This window comes from Lagenorhynchus albirostris, chromosome 5 (assembly GCF_949774975.1).
Source record: "Lagenorhynchus albirostris chromosome 5, mLagAlb1.1, whole genome shotgun sequence".
Taxonomy (NCBI): Eukaryota; Metazoa; Chordata; class Mammalia; order Artiodactyla; family Delphinidae; genus Lagenorhynchus; species Lagenorhynchus albirostris.
Window position 1 is genome coordinate 133,306,002 of NC_083099.1, and position 19,212 is coordinate 133,325,213.

General features: G+C 48.3%; 1 protein-coding gene across 2 annotated transcripts; it reads right to left on the minus strand.

Moving 5' to 3' along the window:
- Positions 1 to 1,043: 1,043 nt before the first annotated feature.
- CFAP298 (cilia and flagella associated protein 298) lies at positions 1,044 to 17,209 on the minus strand. Of its 2 annotated transcripts, XM_060150839.1 has the most exons (7): positions 16,807 to 17,209; positions 14,373 to 14,540; positions 9,740 to 9,807; positions 4,327 to 4,485; positions 2,489 to 2,620; positions 1,647 to 1,742; positions 1,044 to 1,357 (listed from the first exon to the last, which is right to left on the minus strand). In XM_060150839.1, the coding sequence occupies exons 1-7, from the start codon at positions 16,943 to 16,945 to the stop codon at positions 1,247 to 1,249; spliced, it is 873 nt and encodes a 290-aa protein (XP_060006822.1). In that variant the 5' UTR covers positions 16,946 to 17,209; the 3' UTR covers positions 1,044 to 1,246. The 2 variants fall into 2 exon arrangements, with proteins under 2 accessions (XP_060006822.1, XP_060006823.1); XM_060150840.1 differs by lacking the exons at positions 9,740 to 9,807; positions 16,807 to 17,209 and having other exon boundaries at positions 14,373 to 14,450.
- Positions 17,210 to 19,212: the final 2,003 nt, after the last annotated feature.

Genomic DNA, 19,212 nt, shown 5'->3' on the forward strand with positions numbered 1-19,212 from the left:
CTCTTGAGTGGGTCTCGCCGATGTGTGAAGGGCTGGGGGAGACATGGACGGTCTTCACCCTCCACAACGGAATCAGGTCTGGGAACCCAGGGTCCCGGCCCCGGCCACGCTCCCAGCTCCATCCCTGTGGCTGTGGCGTGTACGGGGCGCCCCAGCACCGTGGTGGGCGAGGAGCAGTGGGCACAGGGAGACCAGGGCAGGGAGCGTCCTTGTCACTTCACTCTTCCTCAGAGTGAGCATGATGCGTTTCCTCCAACTAGGGGAAGAGTCTTCCACAGACCAAATGCAGCTGGACAAGACGTCTAGGCCACTTCTGGCTGCACAATCTGAGAGATGTACTCGAGCTGCTGAGACGTCAGCATTTGCAGAGATGATGAGTTGGAGAATTTAAAAGCAAAGATGTCCTAGAAAACCAGTCAGGATGACAGGTGAGCCAACGTGGTTGTCACCGAGCCAACAGCGTTTGCATCTGTCAGCCTCGGTACCGACCTCAGCACGACAAGAGCTGCAGGCTCTTGTGAGCCCATGGGGAGAACCATCGGTTACCAGGATCTGCATTTGTTTTCAGGAAAAGCCCAGAAACTACACAAGAATTTGTCCAGTTTCAAGGTTAGTCTAGTTTGGCCACCCAACTTCCATCACAGGTACAGCCTTTACACCTGGAAGACAAGACCAGCCAGGTCTCAACCAGGGGGTGAACTTCACCCTTGAAGCTGGGAGACACGAGGCTACAGTTAGACCCCCTGCCAGTCTCTGAAACAAGATTGAGAATTGGGCCTCTGACAGTTCCACAGGGAGGGCCCAGGAAGAATGCGGGTAAGGAAGTGACGGGCGGCCTCTAGTGGCCACTGACAGCCAAGTTTCACAGCAGATCCCTGGGAGAAAAGGTACTTTCAACCTCCTGCAATACAGCAGCTGTTATGAGGATATAAAATAAAGCAATCAGGAAGCAAAAAATGTTTGTAACTATATCTTCAGTAGTTTGCCAAAGAAAACCTCAGATTAGTAGATAGTCGTCCTGAAATAAAAATAGTTTAGGCAGATTCTTTTGAGGATGTATTTATTAAGTTCTAAAACCTTGAATAACTTTTATTTTAAACATTCAAACTGAAAAACAACTAGGAAAACCAGAAATTTCAACAACTTTCAAAGAGAGCTGTGGGTGTCCTTTTTAGTTATTATTATTATTATTTTGCCAAAAGAAAGGTGAGCTAATATTTTAGAAAGCTTCATCAACTGGTGAACTTCATCTTGGTCTCCACTTTATGTCTTTTACTCCATGAAAATGTCTTTTCAAAGCAGTGTTATCTGCCCACGGAGAATTTAAACAGGAATCGTCGTCATTTTCTTCCAGTTTCTGGACACAAACGTATTTTGCTCAGGAAGGCATTTCAGGAAAGTGTTCTGCAGAACCCACGACCAACCTCCTTGCTCCCCACGTCCCCAGAAGCAGGACACCTCCAGAGCCTAAGGCAGGCGGACACCGGGCAGGGCCCCCGCAGCCCTGGCGAGGCTGCAGCTCAGGACGTGCCCTCACCACACCCTGCAGAGCCCCCGAGCTACCCCCGTGCCCAGAGTAAGGCCCGGGGGTGGGGGGCGAACGCCCCAGGCGCCAGCTAGCTGAGAAGCCATCAGTCACACGGTACCTTGAGCTCCTCTTGTCTTCTGTGATAGAAGAGCATCAGCTGTTTCTGCTCCTCACTGCTAATGATGGGTTCTCGTGCTGGAGCTCCTTGCCCCCTCTGAAAAGGCGGGGGGGACAGCAAATTGCAGACTGAGGCGTTCTTATAAGGACGACCCAGGAAGTTACAGCTCACGCCTTACAACTGCCTTTGCCGACAGCTAAAGATAAACAGGCCATGCATCTCTGGTCATCCACAGCGGATCACGAGGGGAGTCTCGCTCTGGCCCTGGGCCCTCACAGTGGAGGCTGGAGGGTGCCGTGTTGGTCACAGCCATTCCCAAGTCAGCCACTGCAGGTCCAGTGAGGGAGGGGTAGAGACAATCGTGGGGGGACCCTGTTGCCCCCAAACTATAGAGATGATTTAGGAGAGAGCACACAGCAAAGCAGCCTGCAGGTATACGGCTCCACACGAAGTCCTGACAGGTCTCCAGCCCTCCACCTCTTTCACAGACTGTCAGCACTTAGAAAAACTTGAGGTCAGTGCTCTGGGCTGTATTTTTCATTTCAAGAAACATTTTTAGTTACCTGTAAGCCCATTTTTTTTTTTTTTTGTAAGCCCCATTTTTAAAGTTGAAATGAACGCAGCATACTCTCCTTTCCCCCCAGTTAAAACAAACTCCAGATACCGTCCACCGATCCATATTTCCTTCATGTTTTTGTTGCCCCATAAAGAGGACAGTTTGACTTTAAGCCTGGACCGGCAGGATTAAAGTGTCTGCACAAGAGTTTAAATCTTTCAGATTTAATGTAAAGTTTTATCAGTTTGCAAGTAAGCGAAAAATAGTGACATGTTAAAGTACTTACCCGCTGAATCTTGACGATAATTTTGGTTTTTTCATTCTTCCCCACGTAGTCTGAAAGCTTCTTTGTTCGTCTCAGCTCCTTCGCTGCCCACCACAATTGTGCCTCTGATTCTGTGATGACACTGAGTGCTGCCTGGGTTCACGGTAAGAACCAGCTTTAAGGTAGTCAGGACACGGCCAAGGGTGTGGCCCGGCCCTGTGGGCAGGGAGCCTGGCCAATGCCCCTCCCAGCATCGGAAGTGGGACAGGCTTCCAGCACCCTGCCCTCCCCTGCCGTCCCCCACGGGCAGCACTAATGCCCCCGACTCAAAGCCCTCACTCGTTTCAGCACCTTTCCTGTTAGTTTCAACTCATGCCCTGACTCAGGTCACTTCTGGAAGGTGGCGGGTATCCTATCTCATTTGCACCCTCATCCATGATACAAGGTCTGTCTTAGATGGATTTTTAGGTTACTGCCAGGGAAGAATACAAGGATCCTGTTGGGTGTTTAAATACAAAAGCCTCTGACTTACGATGGTTCGATTTATGACTTTTTGACTGTATGATGGTGTGAAAGTGATACGCCTTCAGTAGAAACCATGCTTTAAATTTTGAATTTTGATTTCTTCTCGGCCTGGTGATGTAGAGTATGAGACTTTCTCGTGATGCTGGGCAACGGCAGTAACTTGTGATCGCCAGAGTACTCAACCGATACAACTGTCCGTACCAGACAACAGTTCTGTTCTTCACTTTTAGTACAGTACTCAATAAATCACACTATTATAAAATAGGCTTTGTGTTAGATGATTTTGCCCAACGGCTGGCTAATGTAAGTGTTCTGAGCACGTTTCAGGTGGGCTAGGCTAAGCTATGATATTTGGTAGGTTAAATGTATTAAATGCATTTTCAACTTATAATATTTTCAACTTACGCTGGGTTTGTTGGGGCATAATCCCATCATAAATTGAGGAAGAGCTGTAGAGGTATAATGGGGCTGTTCGTTTGCTTCTGCATATCCTGCCTATTTAAGATGGCTCAGAGAAAAAGATACTGTCCCACAGGATAAGGAATGAAAAAATGAGAAAAACAAAGGAAAGTGGAACATAAAGCTAAGAAAATAATAAGGAGCAAGAGGTAAGGCTAGGGGCTTCCCTGGTGGCGCAGTGGTTAAGAATCCGCCTGCCAATGCGGGGGACACGGGTTCGAGCCCTGGTCCGGGAAGATCCCACGTGCCGCGGGGCAACTAAGCCCGTGCGCCACAACTACTGAGCCTGCGCTCTAGAGCCCAAGAGCCACAACTACTGAAGCCCGCGTGCCTAGAGCCCGTGCTCCGCAGCAAGAGAAGCCACCGCAATGAGAAGCCCGTGCACCGCGACAAAGAGTAGCCCCTGCTCGCCACAACTAGAGAAAGCCCACGCGCAGCAATGAAGACCCAATGCAGCCAAGAATGAATGAATGAATGAACGAATAAATAAATAAATAAATGTATTGGGGGAAAAAAAAAGAGATAAGGCTAGAACACAAAATTCCATGCACAGGGACCGATACGTTTGGGTAGAAATAGGCACGAATTAGGGTTTTGGCTTCCCAGTGGTCAAAGAAAATGGGACTGCTTTCAGTTACTCCCTTGTCTCTCGCCACCCCTGTGTGTGGGGGCCAAGCCCTCAGCCAGGAGCACGTCCTCGGGGTCCTCCCCTGAATTCACAACTCTGCTCTGAAGCCTAGTCTAGCAAAATGGAAAGCTGTGTATGAAGCAACAAACTACACCAGCAGAGAAAGGTCAAATCGGAGGGGCTGCTGCTCTTTGGGGGCTGGGAGAGGGAAGGGACTCACCTGGAAGAAACCCCAAGAGCCACATACCTGACTCCCCGACAGATCTTCTTTATTTTCAAATTCCATCCGGATAGGATCGTATGGCGGCAACCCCATGGGATAAACAATCATCACTGCACCTCGAAGCTGGTCCAAGGCGTCTTTCACCATCTCCATGGTAACGCAGACGTTGGCTTCCACGTGTTTCTGAAAATGATTACAGGCGTTGTTATCTATGATGCAGCTGATCAACTCAACAAATCCCAATCAAGTTCTTGTACAAGACCCGTGCCAGATACTGCCAGAGCGACAGAAGAATCAGACGGCGCTCGCTACCCAAGTGACTACGGTCTATTCCTGGGGCTGAGCCATGGCCACCACGACCTAGGTTACAAGGCAGGATACGAGCGGCACCAAGAGGGGTGAAGTGCAGAGGACACTCTGAGGGGAGGAACCCCAGTCCAGCGGTACAGATGCGAGAGGGCATCAGGAAACAGGGCAGAGGGGACGGCATCTCAGGGAACAGAGTGCTTCAGGACAAGCAACGGCAAAGAAAAGCAGGTAACAGCTAGCAGCCCACGCAGCTCGGGGAAGGGAAGGCACTGCTGGCCGGCCAGGCTGGAGCCTGTTTTGGGATGGCCGTGAACGCCAGGCTGAGGAGTTAGCATTGACAGTGAGGCGATGGGCAGCGAGTGGCTTCTCTGGGAAGAAGTGGTGACGCTGTGAGACTCATCTTGCAGTGGTTGTAGAATGGACCCGGGCGGGGGCAGACCACGTAGCAGGCTCTGAAGAATGCAGAGAAAGGTGTGACGTAATCGAGAGTGTATCTGGTCTTTGCCCCCTGTTCCTGGCGCAGAGCTTCAAAAACCCTTGGCATTTCCCGAGTGATAGGGTTGTCAGTATTCCTAACCAGCCCCCTCTGACCAGACCTGGGTTCATGCTGACGAGGTGATCCGTGTGAACCCCTGGATAGTTTGGGGAGCGGTGGCCCCCCCAGGAAGCCCAAGCTGGGACTAGCAGGTTGGAGCTTTCAGACACCCTCCCCGCACCCCCATCATCACCACCTCTGGAGAAGGGGATTGGAGAGGAGCTCAGTCATGTGGCCACTGATTTAACCAATCAGGTCCACACAATGAAACCCTGATAAAAATTCTGGACGCTGAAGCTCAGTGGAGCTCCTGGATGGAGAGCACACTGAAGGTGTGCAGCCGGGGTCCACGAGGAGGAGCGGCCACGGAGGTTCTGCACCCTCTGCCCCTGGCTCTAACTTTGCTCTCTGGGTCTCTCCCATCCGGCGGTTTCTGAGTTGTATGCTTTGTAACAAAACTTTATAACAAAATAGGAACTACAGCACCTGCAGCGTGTTCGGTGCGTCATTCCAGCAAATCACTGAACCTGAAGTGGGGTGGTGGGAACCTCCAAACCTGCGGCCAAACCAGAGTGCAGGTCACCTGGTGCCGGAAGTCGGGCGAGTCTGGCTGAGGAACTCACCCTTTAGCTTGCGGGGTCCGTGCCACCTCTGGGTAGTTAGTGTCAGAGCTGAGTTACAGGCCCCCCAGCTGGTGTCTGAACACAAAGGCTATCAGGGGAGCTTCCCTGGCGGCGCAGTGGTTGGGAGTCCGCCTGCCGATGCGGGGGACGCGGGTTCGTGCCCCGGTCCGGGAGGATCCCACATGCTACGCAGCAGCTGGGCCCGTGAGCCGTGGCCGCTGAGCCTGCGCGTCCGGAGCCTGCGCTCCGCAACGGGAGAGGCCACAGCAGTGAGAGGCCCGCGTACCGGGAAAAAAAAAAAAAAAAAAGGCTATCAGGGGAGCCTTAAATAAAGTGGTGACCGTGGAAATGAAACGAGGGGTTGGATTTAAGATGCATCTTAAATCCATGGGAGTGGACGGTACAGGACCAGACTTAAGGCATACGAGTGACAGAGAGGAAGTGACGAAGGTGACACTGAGCCTGGATAACCGAGACAGCAGTGGCTCTTAGTAGAAATGGAAAGTCTGCAGGAAGTGCTTCCTCTTGGGTAAAGACACAGGGCAGAGGAATCAATGAGTTCAGGTCTAGAAAACTTGAGTTTGAAGTGCTGGTTGGACTTTCAGGTAGAACCTTCTAGAAACCAGCTGGAAACTCAGGTTGCAAGTAAAGGAAGATGCTGGGGTAGAGGACAGAGACTTGAGAGTTATTGTGGAGAGTGGAATCTGTATTTGGCAGAGAAGATAAAATGCTGAGGAAGAAAGAGCAGAAAGAAAAGAGAAGAGATTCAGGATAAAGTACTTTGAGAAACACCAAATTTAAGAGGCAAGAGCCAGAGAAAACAGCAACCAGGAAGCCGGGAGGGAACCAGGAAAGAGGAGGCTCATGTACGTGGTCGAAAGACAGAGAGGAGTCCAGGAGTCAGACGGGAAAAGCCCCTGGATTTGCAGGAGGGGGGTCACTGTTGGCCCTGAGGCGGCCATTTCTGTGGCGGAAGAAAACAGAGGCCAGGTTCTGAGAAACCCGGGAGCATCTGGTCCGAGGATCTGGGGGCCTCTCCTTCGGGAAAGCTGCTGGGGGTGGGAAGATGGGGGAGGCGAGTGTTGGGGGGGGGCAGGTGGAAGGTTAAGCTGCAGAGGATTGATTTCAGGCTAAGGTAAGAGGCCCGAGTGTGCTTACAGAGTAGATGCTGCCATAGGACAGGAGAGACTAAAGGCATTATTCCTCCTGGGTTTCTAGAAGCGGGGATGCAGACCAGCTGGAGTGGGGGCAGCAGCGGAAGTGGGAGAGCCCAGGGGCAGGAGACACTGGTCAGTTTCGAGGGAAGAACGAGAGAGATGCAGGAAGAGATGGTCTGCAGGGGGGACAGAAAACCGAGGGCTTATGCCAGACGGCCTCGACCTCACTGCCAAAGCAGGAGGCAGATCTGCCACCACGGAGAAGGTGAGAGGGCAGGAGCCCAAGGAGAGGAAGGGTCTGAGACAGGCTGGGGGGAGGGCCAGCGGGCCCGCAGTCCCCATGAGGTCAGAGCTTGCTCAGCAAAGGAGGTCAGGCCAGGAGCACGGGCCACGCAGAGACCCGGAGCCCGGAAGAGGCCACCTGGGGCCCCGCTGGGCTGGGAGGCAAGGTAGGGGAGAGGGGTTATCGGGAACCCCCGGCACGCTGACAAGGGGCTGGGGGGCAAGGGCGGGGGCAGGGAAGGATGGAGGATCCTGCACTACGAGGGCGACATCAGGGCCCACATCTGAGACGGAACCGCTCTGAGTAACTGTGAGTTATAACCTGACCGAGCTGTAGGCAAGTGACACGGAAGGGAGGTGAAAATCCTTGCTTCCGAGGAAATGCAGGAGTCCCGTGACCCGGTGCAACACGGATCATCAGCGTGGATGCCCAAGTCCCAGGGGGACCGGGGACCAGGCAGCACCCGTGGCCTGAAGCTGATGCACCCCAGGGAAGGCAGAATGCCCTGGAGGCCCAGATTTAAACTCTCTAAACCTACGTTCTCATCTGTAGGACGGAGGTAATATTCCTGCCTTACCTACTCCCAGTGCGGCTTATGAAATTGTTTCCAAGTCATAAATCCTCTAAAAGAAATCAGGCCTTCCCATGAGGGGCACATGCCGTAGAGACGGTGTGAAGATCTCCCGGATCCGGGGTCACCGGAGGGAAGCTGTCCCACTCAGAGGGCTCCACCCCCCACTACCAATATATGCGGAAAGAGGGCACCACGGGGTCATTTTCTACAAAAACTCCACCAATGTCAAGGGCGGTGATTCCCCACCAGATGCCATGGTTGGGTAACAGAGAAACTCACGGTGCGGCCTCAGGACGACAGAGATTCCCCGCTGTCCTGGTCTCCCACTCACAGCAGAGGGTGGGTCCCAGGAAGAGAGGCAGCATGGACACCATCGTCCCACCCCAAGGAGCCCCAGTTTCGATATTCCACCGTCTTCCACTCTCCCCCTGAGGAACCTGAGCAATGGAGGTGGAGTCCCAGGCCCAGGGCCAAGGGACTGGTCACAGTGGGGCTGCTGGGACCTGAACTCTTCCTTCCTGCTCGCTCAGTGGGTTCTGAACCACAGGGCTAAGTGCCCCCCGCAGGGCAGGGTCTAGGGAGGCGAGAGCGACGCCGGCTGCATTTGGGAAGCAGCGTGGAAGCCCCGGGTGAGAAGTGAGGCCTGGCCACCCAGGAGCTCTGCAACTTTGGGAAAATCGCTGCAGCAAAGCGACTGGAGCCCCTGGGAAACCTCTCTCTCTCAACTATGACATGACTATGTAAAAAGACACACAGGCAAAGGGAAGAAGTGATACAAATGAATAGGAAGGATACCCACAGAAGCAAGAGTGGGGAGTGAAGGGGGCGGAGCAGGGTCCAGGCCACTGTTCTCCTAACGTGCTCTGAGATGTGCCCATTTGACTAGATGTTACTAGCTATTATCCTTTTAAAAAAAGGTTCTGCAGTCAAATGCATTTTGCAAACATTGGATCGAACCGAAGCCTTCCTTGTTGGCTTTCCCAGAGTCTTTCCTATATTAACAGGCAGAAGGGCAGCCTTTCCTGAAGCACTTAAAGGATTAGTTAAGAGCTTGAAGAATTTGGGAAATGTTGGTTTAGAAATGACAGTTATGCCCAGTGCGTTGAGAGGAACAGAAGAAAAAGCAGTTATCAAGTGAGAAGGCCTGCAGTGGCGGGTGGGAGCAGCTAGTCCCAGCAACACATAAACAAAAGCGACTGATAAAAACATTCAATTCTTGAAAAATCCTTAAATTATTCTCCTCCAGACTCACAGTATAGGCATGTCAATGGTATGTTTCTCCTTCAATGAAACACTTTTTGTGTAAATACTTAAGACAATTACAAAAAGCTAATTCGTAATAAACACACGCTGTGCCAGTCAGGTATCTGCAGATCCAGCGAGTGGTTACAACGTTCGCATCTCCCCGTTCCACCTTCATTAGTTCTTAAGGGTTACAAACTACAACACATAAAACGGACAAGCAATAAGGGTTCACTGTGTAGCACAGGAACTTATAGTTAATACCTTGTAATAACCTAAAATAGAATATAATCAGGAAAAACCACAACTGAATCACCATGCGGTGCACCTGACACTGACACAATACTGTAAATCAACTATACTTCAACTAAAAAAAAAAAAAAGTTAAGGAAACAAAATCATATATGCAGCAATTCATATGTGAACCACAGTTACACAAGCCGATACCCATTTCTGTCAGACCGGAAAGAACTGGGAGGATTGAGGACAATTATGAAAAGGGAAAGCTAGGGCCCACCCCAAACATGCTTGTTTCCCTTGCCTCTGGAAGGAGGAAGGAGGGAAGGAGGGAGGGGGAGAGAAAGAGAGAGAGAGAAAGAAAGAGAGAGAAAGGAAGAAAAGAAAGAAAGAAAGAAAGAAGGAAAGAGAAAAGGAAAGAGAGAGAGGGAGAGGGAGGGAAGGAAAGGAAAGAAAGGCTTCATTTAAAAAGCTAACCTTCGATATTATTGCTTTGGCTTCTTCTATAGTCTTCTTTAAAACTTGCTTCATCTTTTCATTTGGAGCTATGAAAATAAAAAAGGGAAGGGGGAGAGAGACAGCCATCTTTAAAACTCTTCTTAAACACCTTAATCCCTTCTGTCTGCGTCAGGGAGGAAGTGAGATGAGAGAAAGTACAAGAATGGAAATCAGATGAGGGATACAGGAAAGCTGGCTGTGAGAAATTAGGTAAAAATCTCTCAAACTTCATATGCTGAATAAATAACATAGCCATTGAAAATACTAGAAATACAAAACTGTATTAAAATAAAAGTGATTAAGACAATCTTGGTTAAAGATGAATAATGAACTGGTAAAAATAAACCGTTAACTCTTCTTACGAGTACCATTAGTTTTTTCATTGATGCAATTCCTCCTAAAAAGCAAAAGATCTCTCCAAACTGAGAATGGGTTTAGGTATGAAAAGATGTGGAAGACAACCAACTATTTTCTAGGTTAAAGTTCAAAAGAAATAATACTAGAAATTCCTATTATCTTCAATACTAAAAAAAAAATTTCTGAGCATGCAAAGGCCTTACAGGGACACTTTATTTCTTTTGCTCCTAATAGTGTTTTAAGGGCACAGTAGATACTTAGGTGTTTGTTAACTGATCAATTATAGTCTTTTATTTTATTTTTTTTTAGAGAATCCATGATAAACTTTCTTCATTTATTTATTTGGCTGCATTGGGTCTTCGTTGCTGCGCACAGGCTTTCTCTAGTTGCAGCGAGTTCGGCCTACTCTTCATTGTGGTGCGCGGGCTTCTCATTGCAGTGGCTTCTCTTGTTGCAGAGCACGGGCTCTAGGCACACGGGCTTCAGTAGTTGTGGCACATGGGCTCAGTAGTTGTGGCTCGCGGGCTGTAGAGCACAGGCTCAGTAGTTGTGGTGAACGGGCTTAGTTGCTCCGCAGCATGTGGGATCTTCCCGGACTAGGACTCGAACCCGTGTCCCCTGCATTGGCAGGCGGATTCTCAACCACTGCGTCACCAGGGAAGTCCCAATTATAGTCTTTTTTGTTGATGTTGTTGTTTTTGTGTTTTTTGCCGTACGCGGGCCTCTCACTGTTGTGGCCTCTCCCGTTGCGGAGCACAGGCTCTGGACGCGCAGGCTCAGCGGCCATGGCTCACGAACCTAGCCGCTCCGCGGCATGTGGGATCTTCCCGGACCAGGGCACGAACCCGTGTCCCCTGCATCGGCAGGCGGATTCTCAACCACTGTGTCACCAGGGAAGCCCCTATAGTCTTTTAAATGGAGTTTTTTATGCAGGTTAAAAGGGATAAGAAGCTATCAAAATGGGTTATCATCCGTTTTTCCTTCCAATTCCACACAAACAACCATATACTAAAACAAGAGGAATTTCTTCAGTGTGCTGGTGTGTCCTAAGCTGCTTTGTACAAAAGAGAGACATGTCCTCAATTCGAGTGGAGACTGTTGGGCTGACATTTATTTCCTCCTTCCACACAGAATCTCTAAATAAACCCTGATCTAAAAACTGTAACAAAACACAGCCTTCAACACATTATCAATGATTATCCCCTCAAACGATTAGGTCGAACCACATGAAAATGCCAAATTTCAATCACTTGTTGCCTACAAAAATGGTAATGTCTTTTTTTTTTTACATCTTTATTGTAGTATAATTGCTTTACAACGGTGTGTTAATTTCTGCTTTATAACAAAGTGAATCAGTTATACATATACATATGTTCCCATATCTGTTCCCTCTTGCATCTCCCTCCCTCCCACCCTCCCTATCCCACCCCTCCAGGCAGTCACCAAGCACCGAGCTGATCTCCCTGTGCTATGCGGCTGCTTCCCACTAGCTATCTACCTTACATTTGGTAGTGCATATGTCCATGCCTCTCTCTCACTTTGTCACAGCTTACCCTTCCCCCTCCCCATATCCTCAAGTCCATTCTCTAGTAGGTCTGTGTCTTTATTCCTGTCTTACCCCTAGGTTCTTCATGACATTTTTTTTTCTTAAATTCCATATATATGTGTTAGCATATGGTATTTGTCTTTCTCTTTCTGACTTACTTCACTCTGTATGACAGACTCTAGGTCCATCCACCTCATTGCAAATAGCTCAATTTCGTTTCTTTTTATGGCTGAGTAATATTCCATTGTATATATGTGCCACATCTTCTTTATCCATTCATCCGATGATGGACACTTAGATTGTTTCCATCTCTGGGCTATTGTAAATAGAGCTGCAATGAACATTTTGGTACATGACTCTTTTTGAACCATGGTTTTCCCAGGGTACATGCCCAGCAGTGGGATTGCTGGGTCATATGGTAGTTCTATTTGTAGTTTTTTCAGGAACCTCCATACTGTTCTCCATAGTGGCTGTACCAATTCACATTCCCACCAGCAGTGCAAGAGTGTTCCCTTTTCTCCACACCCTCTCCAGCATTTATTGTTTCTAGATTTTTTGATGATGGCCATTCTGACTAGTGTGAGATGATATCTCATTGTAGTTTTGATTTGCATTTCTCTAATGATTAATGATGTTGAGCATTCTTTCATGTGTTTGTTGGCAGTCTGTATATCTTCTTTGGAGAAATGTCTATTTAGGTCTTCTGCCCATTTTTGGACTGGGTTGTTTGTTTTTTTGTTATTGAGCTGCATGAGCTGCTTGTAAACTTTGGAGATTAATCCTTTGTCAGTTGCTTCATTTGCAAATATTTTCTCCCATTCTGAGGGTTGTCTTTTGGTCTTGTTTATGGTTTCCTTTGCTGTGCAAAAGCTTTTAAGTTTCATTAGGTCCCATTTGTTTATTTTTGTTTTTATTTCCATTTCTCTAGAAGGTGGGTCAAAAAGGATCTTACTGTGATTTATGTCATAGAGTGTTCTGCCTATGTTTTCCTCTAAGAGTTTGATAGTTTCTGGCCTTACATTTAGGTCTTTAATCCATGTTGAGCTTATTTTTGTGTATGGTGTTAGGGAGTAATCTAATCTCATACTTTTACATGTACCTGTCCAGTTTTCCCAGCACCACTTATTGAAGAGGCTGACCTTTCTCCACTGTACATTCCTGTCTCCTTTATCAAAGATAAGGTGACCATATGTGCGTGGGTTTATCTCTGGGCTTTCTATCCTGTTCCATTGATCTAACTTTCTACTCTACCCAGCAAGGATCTCATTATTTGATGGAGAAATTAAAACCTTTACAGACAAGCAAAAGCTGAGAGAGTTCAGTACCACCAAACCAGCTTTACAACAAATGCTAAAGGAACTTCTCTAGGCAAGAAACACAAGACAAGGAAAAGACCTACAATAACAAACTCAAAACAATTAAGAAAATGGGAATAGGAACATACATATCAATAATTACCTTAAATGTAAATGGACTAAATGCTCCCACCAAAAGACACAGATTGGCTGAATGGATACAAAAACAAGACCCATATATATGCTGTCTACAAGAGACCCACTTCAGACCTAGAGACACATACAGACTGAAAGTTAAGGGGAAGGAAAAAGATATTCCATGCAAATGGAAACCAAAAGAAAGCTGGAGTAGCAATTCTCATATCAGACAAAATAGACTTTAAAATAAAGACTATTAGAAGAGACAAAGAAGGACACTACACAATGATCAAGGGATCGATCCAAGAAGAAGTTATAACAATTGTAAATATTTATGCACTCAACATAGGAGCATCTCAATACATAAGACAAATACTAATAGCCATAAAAGGGGAAATCAACAGTAACACATTCATAGTAGGGGACTTTAACACCCCACTTTCACCAATGGACAGATCATCCAAAATGAAAATAAATAAGGAAACACAAGCTTTAAATGATACATTAAATAAGATGGACTTAATTGATATTTATAGGACATTCCATCCAAAAACAACAGAATACACTTTCTTCTCAAGTGCTCATGGAACATTCTCCAGGATAGATCATATCTTGGGCCACAAATCAAGCCTTGGTAAATTTAAGAAAACTGAAATTGTATCAAGTATCTTTTCCGACCACAACGCTATGAGACTAGATATCAATTACAGGAAAAGATCTGTAAAAAATACGAACACATGAAAAAAAAAAAAAAAACACATGGAGGCTAAACAATACACTACTTAATAACTTAATAACCAAGTGATCACTGAAGAAATCAAAGAGGAAATAAAAAAATACCTAGAAACAAATGACAATGGAGACACGATGACCCAAAATCTATGGGATGCAGCAAAAGCAGTTCTAAGAGGGAAGTTTATAGCAATACAATCCCACCTTAAGAAACAGGAAACATCTCAAATATAACAACCTAACCTTGCACCTAAAGCAATTAGAGAAAGAAGAACAAAAAATGGTAATTTCTTATGGTTCATCTATCACATTTAAAAGCTAGCTGCAACTTAGAGCAAGAAGACAGATGCCTTCTTCTCCACCTAATTCATTCTGGATTAGTGTTTTACAAGTAGTTATATGGTGCAGTATTTTATAAGTTTGTATTTATAAGTATTTTATAAGTCTGTATTTATAAGTATTTTATAATTTTTTAACTTAAAGAACTGCTTTCGTACTTATCGCTATACTCAGGCATGCAGAGAGAAGAAAAATGCTGAATTACCTTGTCCATTCCTTCGTCCAATATCATCCTTTTTAAATACTGAACCCGCACTGGGGACACACTTTTCACCCCATTCATCCTTTAATTTCAAATCTTCAATCTGGTCATCAGTCAGTCCTTGCATATTGGGAGGGAGAAATACGCCATGTTCTGCTAATTCTTCCATTTCTTAAAAACAAGAGAAAGTTAGACAATATGTATGGTAGTCATCATCATAAAACCTTACACCTCATTGGAATGTAAGCTCCCTAGTGGTCGGGGGTCTTGCCCATTGGCTATTTTATTTAACAAACACTCTGATGCCACTTGCTACGTGCCAGATCTGTCCTTGACCTCTGACAAATGCTCACCAATTTGTCCTAGGTCAACCGATGCAGAGAGTCTGGGTGTTTACCCACCGTTCACAGGCTACAGGTTCTGTGCTCTAACCCACTGTGCTATGTTATACTTCCTGGCACTCAGGAAGCACAAATTCAAATTCATTGACAGTCTGAATACACATCCACATAGGGAGTTATGGTTTTCCAAGTGCGTTCACATAGCTTATCTCATTTAATTTAACCTTGAGAGGTAGGCCAGACCGTTATCAACATCCTCATCTTCCCTAATTTGCAGCTGTATCACCTGAGGCTTGCTCTGGTCACACTTCAACTACTGTATATAAAACTTTATATAAATACTTTATAAAGGATTTATGTACATCTGATCATTGGGGAGGATATAAGGCAGCTCATGCCCTTCCACAGTGGCAGAGACAAGATCTTGATTTTCTAGTATCATGTTCACTATTCAGATGCATGCTTTATATTTTTCCTGTTCCGTATATATTCACCCCAAAACGAATCCACATTTCAACCTTGCAAAACTGTCTTTCTTTCTTTCTTCTCTTTCCTTCTCTCTCTCTCTCCCTTCTTTCTTTCACATGAAGGAGGTAGGTGGAGCTAAGTCTTCCCATAGCACTGTGTGAAGACACTAGATGGCCTGTAATAATACAGTACTATGGAACAAATGGTGGAACTTAATGGGCTATTTATGGGATACATATTATCTCTCTCCCCATCAGACTGTAAGTATCTGGGGCGTCAAGGAGCTGGTCTCATTCATCCCTGTCTTCAGTGGGCATAGCACTGGGGCCTGCCTGAATCACGGCTGATAACAAGAACTGTAGACTAAATGAATGGGTTGGGTTTTTTTTTGGTCACGTCGCATGGCATGTAGGATCTTAGTTCCCCCCACCAGGGATCGAACTCGCGCCCCCTGCAGTGGAAGTGCAGAGTCTTAACCACTGGACCACCATGGAAGTCCCAAATGAATGGGTTTTAAGTTCACTAACATGCCTGAACAATCAGCACCACATTTCAATGGATAATTTCATAGAAAAAGAAGTTGAGGCCCTTTTCTCCCCAAATGCTTTCATTTTAAAAATAACACTTAATCGAGCTTGTTTTGGAGTCAGTAAATTTTACTAAGAAACTATACATATGACCCATAAAGGTAGAAACCATGACGCTTAAGGAGTTCTCCATGGTACAAAAATCACGTGGTATAATTATAGACACAATCACACCCTAGAGCACACCTGGAGTAGCGTCCTGTCAAGTACTGCGCTGCCTAATGTGGCAGTTACCAGCTGCACGTGGCTACTTGGATTTAAGTTGAAACGCAATGAAATAAAAAACGCAGTTTCTTGGTGGTGCTCAACGGCCCCCTGTGCTTAGTGGATACCTTACTGGACAGCACAACCTGGGAACATTTTCCATCGCGGTGGAAAGCTCCCTTGGACGGCACTGCTCCAGAGTGTCGAGAGGACAGTGACCAAAACACTGTAACAGGAGAATCAGGCTTTGCTTCCTGGAGAAGGGAACACCAAGAGAGGCAAGAACACCGAGGCTCTCTCACCGTTTCTCACCTCTGAAGGCCATCCCAAAGGTGGGGGGCTCACCACCGGAAACTGCTCTACCTCCAAAGTCTCAAAATAGGAAATTCACTTGTAAAAAACGGCCCAGTGGTCGTGCCACCTCTCACACTTGTTGAAATCCACTACACCGGCTCTTGGGCCCAAGCTTCCGGCTCCCTCCTGTGCCTCTTGCCTCCTCTGTACAGGGTCTATTTCGGTTTGCTCACAGCGCCCCAATCCCGGCTCCCAGACCCTGGGGTGCGCCCTCCCCGCCGGCTCCGGGAGCCTCTCCTCGCGGTCCACCAGCTCTTGAAGCATCTCTGGCGAACCCCGCTGTCCCATTTCAAGCCCGGCTGCCGCATACCTTTGCAAATCTTCACAAACTTGACCCTCGGCCCCAGCCTGCCCGAAAAAGCCTCGCTGGTCCCGCCCAACTTCGTCCCAGATGGCCCAGTTTCTTCTTCCCTTCCGGGGCCCTCGCGGTGCGGGCCCCCACCCCAACCCAGCCGGCAAACTCGCCGCGCCGCCGGGCCGCACCTGAGCAGACGCGCTGCACCTTGAGCCGCCCGTTGTAGACCCGGGCCACCTGCACCGTGAGCTCCTCCAGCTCCGTGCTCCCCGGCGCCTGCAGCAGGAACTGGCTCTCGTCGCCCCGCTTCACGTGCAGCAGAACCATGGTGGCTCCGGAGGTCCCGCCGAGGAGGCGAGAAGGCCCAGGATGAGCGGCGAACAGCGACGACCGACCAACTGCCGCTGGGAGGCGGGAACCCGGGGCTCCGGGGCTCGCGTTGCTGGGGGAACTGCACTCGCTCCCGGAAGTGGCTGTTGCCAGGAGCAACAAAGAAACAGTCTGAGGGCCGCCGCTCAAGGTCACACCCCGAGGCTGGGGCGGAGACCTCGCCCTCCACTCCCGGGAGCAGGTGCTGGCGAGCAACGATCCCCACAGTCCGGGAAGGCCTCCAGGGCCCGCCCGCACCCGGCGAGCCGGATTCGCCGAGCCCTGCTCCCGGAAGTGGGTGTCGTCAGGGCAACCCTCAAACAGACCAGCCGGCTGAGTGGAGCGCTGGCCGCCCAGTCGGCTCGCCTGGGGCCCAAGATTCCACCCAGGGAGGTGGGTGGGTGGGAAAGAGGTTGCTAGGTCGGGAATGGGTGGGGTGGTGGGAACCCACAGGTGCCCAGCCCCGCAGCAGTCTCCCCACCGCAGCTCCGAGCCTCGGTAGCATTTCCGCCGCCCCCAGTCTTCACTTCCGGAAATGCCTCCCGCTGCTTCGGGTCTGGAACGCACAGAAGAGGCTGTCTCAGATCGCGGATCCCCGGTGTCTGCTGCCTCTGCTCCGGTTTTCAGCACTGAAGGGTCAGGGAAAGTGTCCGTACTCCTTCGTGGGGCTGATTCGAATTCGCATCTCTAGAGTGGCTCGAGCGGCTGCTGCCGTAGCGACCCTCCCCAAACTATCCAGCAACTCACTGCCCAGCAAATTCTTATTAAAGGCAATCGGGTTCGGTGCTTCCTTCCGGGCGCCGGTGACAGGGAGGCAGATTCAGGGTCACTGCTTTCATGGAGCTTATATTCAGTGTAAGTGACAAAGAGAAAACAAAAATAAACGGATACGACAAATTCAAATAGATATAAAAACAGAACAGGGTGACTGGCTTTTTAGATTGGATGGTCAGGGAATGCCTTAAGCCTTCAGGCATTCCTTGGGTGACATTTGTACTGAGGCCTTGATAACGAGGCGCTAGCAAAGCTAAAATAGTGCAAGGCCCCGATCCCTGGTTATCTCCTTGGAAGGGCCATTGCCAAATGCAAATTGAATATTACAAGCACCTGCCACTTTGTGTACCTGAAACTTTGCCTCCCTCCATTGAAACCCTTAAGTTCCGGGGCAGAGTGGAGAAAGTGTGTGACTGTAGGCCTTGGAAATGCCCAAAGCCAATCCAGAGCCTCATGTGAAGACCGTTAGACTGACGCTGGATAGAAGCGGGATGGCGCCCAGGGAGAGATGTGTTTTCATCTCTAGTAGTGTTGCGGCAGGGTTCACCCAAACCCTGGAACATGCAGTACTGGTCAGATTGGCAAATGTCTCTCTTCCCCAGAGGAAGAAAGTGGCCTACTGTGGTCACTTAGCTCCTGACTGCTGGCTGTAAGATCATCCCCCTATTTCTCCTGAATCCAACTGCATATCCATCAAGCCAACTCCTGCTTAAAAACTTGGTTTATAGTATAGCCTTCTAGGTAGAGAGAACCATTTATCCACACACTCATGTACTACAGGGTCTCTGGGTATAATTTTTAATAATATAAAATGAATGAAAAGTATAGAAAACCCATGTTTGTACTGGCCACTCAGTTTTATTTAAATACGTAGTTATCAACTACATATCTGGTGGAAAATCTGCCAGACTGTCACAGGTCGAGCCCTTGCACCATCTTTAACCTTTGTCAGCACTGATATTTGCCTTTGTAGTCCTCTTAACTTTACTCTTTCGTTGCATTCCTTTCGGCGTTCTCTTTAGGTCTTTTTCTTCTCATACAGGCCATGTCTCACAAATTCTGTGTGTAGCTTTTTCTCAGTGTGGTTATTTTTGTTTTATACATTTATTTACTTATTTTTGGCTGCGTTGGGTCTTCATTGCTGCGCGCGGGCTTTTCTCTAGTTGCGGTGAGCGGGGGCTACTCTTCATTGCGGGGCGCGGGCTTCTCATTGCAGTGGCTTCTCTTGCTGTGGAGCACGGGCTCTAGGTGCGCGGGCTTTGGTAGGTGTGGCACATGGGCTCAGTAGTTGTGGCTTGCGGGCTACAGAGCGCATGCTCAGTAGTTTTGGTGCACGGGCTTTGTTGTTCCGCGGCATGTGGGATCTTCCCGGGTCAGGGCTTGAACCCGTGTCCCCTGCATTGGCAGGCGGATTCTTAACCACCGTGCCACCAGGGAAGCCCTCTCAGTGT